Here is a 2392-nt window from a genome sequence, read left to right as displayed (position 1 = left end):
ATAACGGGTGATAGTCGAGAGAGCAGTGCTTGGCGATGGAGTGATAAGATATCGGATGTGAGGAATTTCTCAGACTGTGAACTGCCACACACCTGAGCTCAGCGAAATAGAGGCAGAGCACCCTTGATTAACATGGAGACATCCTTTGCTCCTCCTATCACACAGGGTTAAAGTCAGTGGCCTCAGGCGATCACATTCTGCAGGTGTATTTTCCCACTTTGTCACGAAGCTCTTTGGTTTTGACCCCATAAATGATAGGGTTGAGCATGGGGGGCACAAGGAGATAGAGGTTGGCCAAGAGGACCTGAACGTGGGCAGCGATGCCCTGACCGAATCTGTGTGTCAGGGTAGAGAAGAGATAGGGAGTACAAGACAGCAGCAGCACACAGATGTGTGGTGTGCAAGTGTTGAGGGCTTTCCGGTGGGCATTTTTGGAGGAAATCCTGAGGACGGCCCTGATGATCAGCCCGTAGGACACACCAATGAGTAACAGGTCTGACCCGATGACCACTAACAATACCACCAGGCTGTACATCTGGTTGACTGTGCTGTTTCCACACGAGATCTTCACGACAGCGATGTGCTCGCAATACGTGTGGGGGATAATGCGTTTGGCGCAGAAAGGCAGCCTCTTCAGTAGCAAGGTCATGGGCAGAATCAAGAGCACAGCTCCCATCAAACACACTAGCCCTAGCTTAGCGATTCGTGCGTTGGTGAGGATGGTGGCATATCTAAGAGGGTTACATATAGCAACATAGCGATCGAAGGCCATTGTTATGAGGAGGGCTGATTGTGTAACACCAAGCACATAAAGGAAGAAAATCTGGGTGAGGCATCCGTCCACAGTGATGCCTTTGGAATGGAACCAAAATATGCTCAGTGTCTTTGGCACGATGCAGGTAGACTGTCCGATGTCTGTGAGCGCCAGCATGCAGAGCAGCAGGAACATGGGTTTGTGCAGGGTCTGCTCTTTGCCAACAACAAAGAGAACCGTGAAGTTTGCCAAGAGGCAGATGATGTAGCACGTAGAGAAAGGGATGGAAATCCAGATGTGGGCAGCTTCCAGCCCCGGGATGCCATTTAGGATGAATGTTGAAGGGTCAGAGGGGTTATGTTCAAAGCCTCCATGAGAGGGTCGAGGCACCGATCTGGCTCAGAAATTATCAGAGTGCCTGTGGAGGGAGAGAATCACAGCGAGGGGGTTAGGCACTTGGTAAGAAATATCATGGTAAATATTTTATAGTTACTAACAATCTAGAAAGGGGGTGAGCAGTGAGGTGGCAACACTATTCCCATCTATTCGGCACTGGTGTGGTCACCTTTGGAGTATTGTTTCCAGTTTTTGGCCCTCCATTAGAGGAAGGAAGTGAACAAATTGGAGAGAGTCCAGCAGAGGGCAACAAAAAGGATTAGGGGTTTGGAGCACATGACTTATGAGGAGAGGCTGAGAGAACTCGGCTTGTTCATTTTGCCGAAGAAAAGAACGAGAGGGGATTTGATAGCAGCCTTCAACTTGCCTAAAGGGGGCTCCTGGAAGGATGGAACTAGGCTGTTCTCAATGGTAGTAGATGACAGAAAAAGGAGCAATGGTTTCAAGTTGTAAAGGGGGAAGTCTAGGCTGGATATTAGGAAAAGTTTTTCACTAGGAGGTTGATGAAACACTGGAATGGGTTACTTAGGCTGGTGGTGGAATCTCCACCCATAGAGATTTTTAAGACCTGGCTGGACAAAGCCCTGGCTGGGAGATTTAATTGGGGTTGGAACTGCTTTGAGCAAGGGGCTGGACTAGATGTCCTCTTGAGATCCCTTTCCTCCCTAATTTTCTATGATTCTATGATTTGTAGATGGCACCAAATTATTTAGGCCATAGTCCGGTCAAGAGATGTCCTCAGAGGGTGATAATGAAGCGTAACGATAAGAGATGATGTTCAATGTCAACAGGTGCAACGTGTATGTCCATTGGGGGAAAAAACCTTTATTTTGCCTTGTTAACTGACAGGGTAAGCATGGACACCCGGCAGGAACTGAGCTCCCTACTGTTCTCATGCTTGAATACTTATAAAGTTTGCAGATCCCACAAAAATTGGGAGATGGTAAATAGTGAAGAGGATGGGTCACTGATTCAGAGCAATCTGGACTGGTTGGCAACCTTGGTCAAAGCAAACAATATGTGTTCTAATATATCTCTGTAGATGTATGTGTCTATGAACAAAGAAGGAAGACCATACTTAAACAATGGGAGACTCTATCATGGGAACAGTGAGTCTGAACAAGATTTTGGGAGCGTGAAGGAATAATTAGCTAAACATGAGTTCCCTGTATGAGCCTGTGGCCAAAAGAGCTAAAGTGATCCTGGGATGATAAACAGGGGAATCTCACGTTGAGGTAGAGA

General features: G+C 47.3%; 1 protein-coding gene across 1 annotated transcript; it reads right to left on the bottom strand.

Annotated features, from left to right (window-relative positions):
* Positions 1-330: 330 nt before the first annotated feature.
* Positions 331-1148, bottom strand: LOC137149366 (olfactory receptor 52N4-like; the record flags this gene model as incomplete). The annotated part of the gene is made up of 1 exon (XM_067542864.1): positions 331-1148. A coding segment is annotated over one exon (818 nt), but the record flags the coding sequence as incomplete, so codon positions are not given.
* Positions 1149-2392: the final 1244 nt, after the last annotated feature.

The sequence above is a fragment of the Emydura macquarii genome, unplaced genomic scaffold (assembly GCF_026122565.2).
Source record: "Emydura macquarii macquarii isolate MOO-44397 ecotype Brisbane River unplaced genomic scaffold, CSIRO-AGI_Emac_v2 contig_733, whole genome shotgun sequence".
In the NCBI taxonomy this organism is placed as follows: Eukaryota; Metazoa; Chordata; order Testudines; family Chelidae; genus Emydura; species Emydura macquarii.
This window is presented reverse-complemented; position numbering and strand designations above follow the sequence as displayed.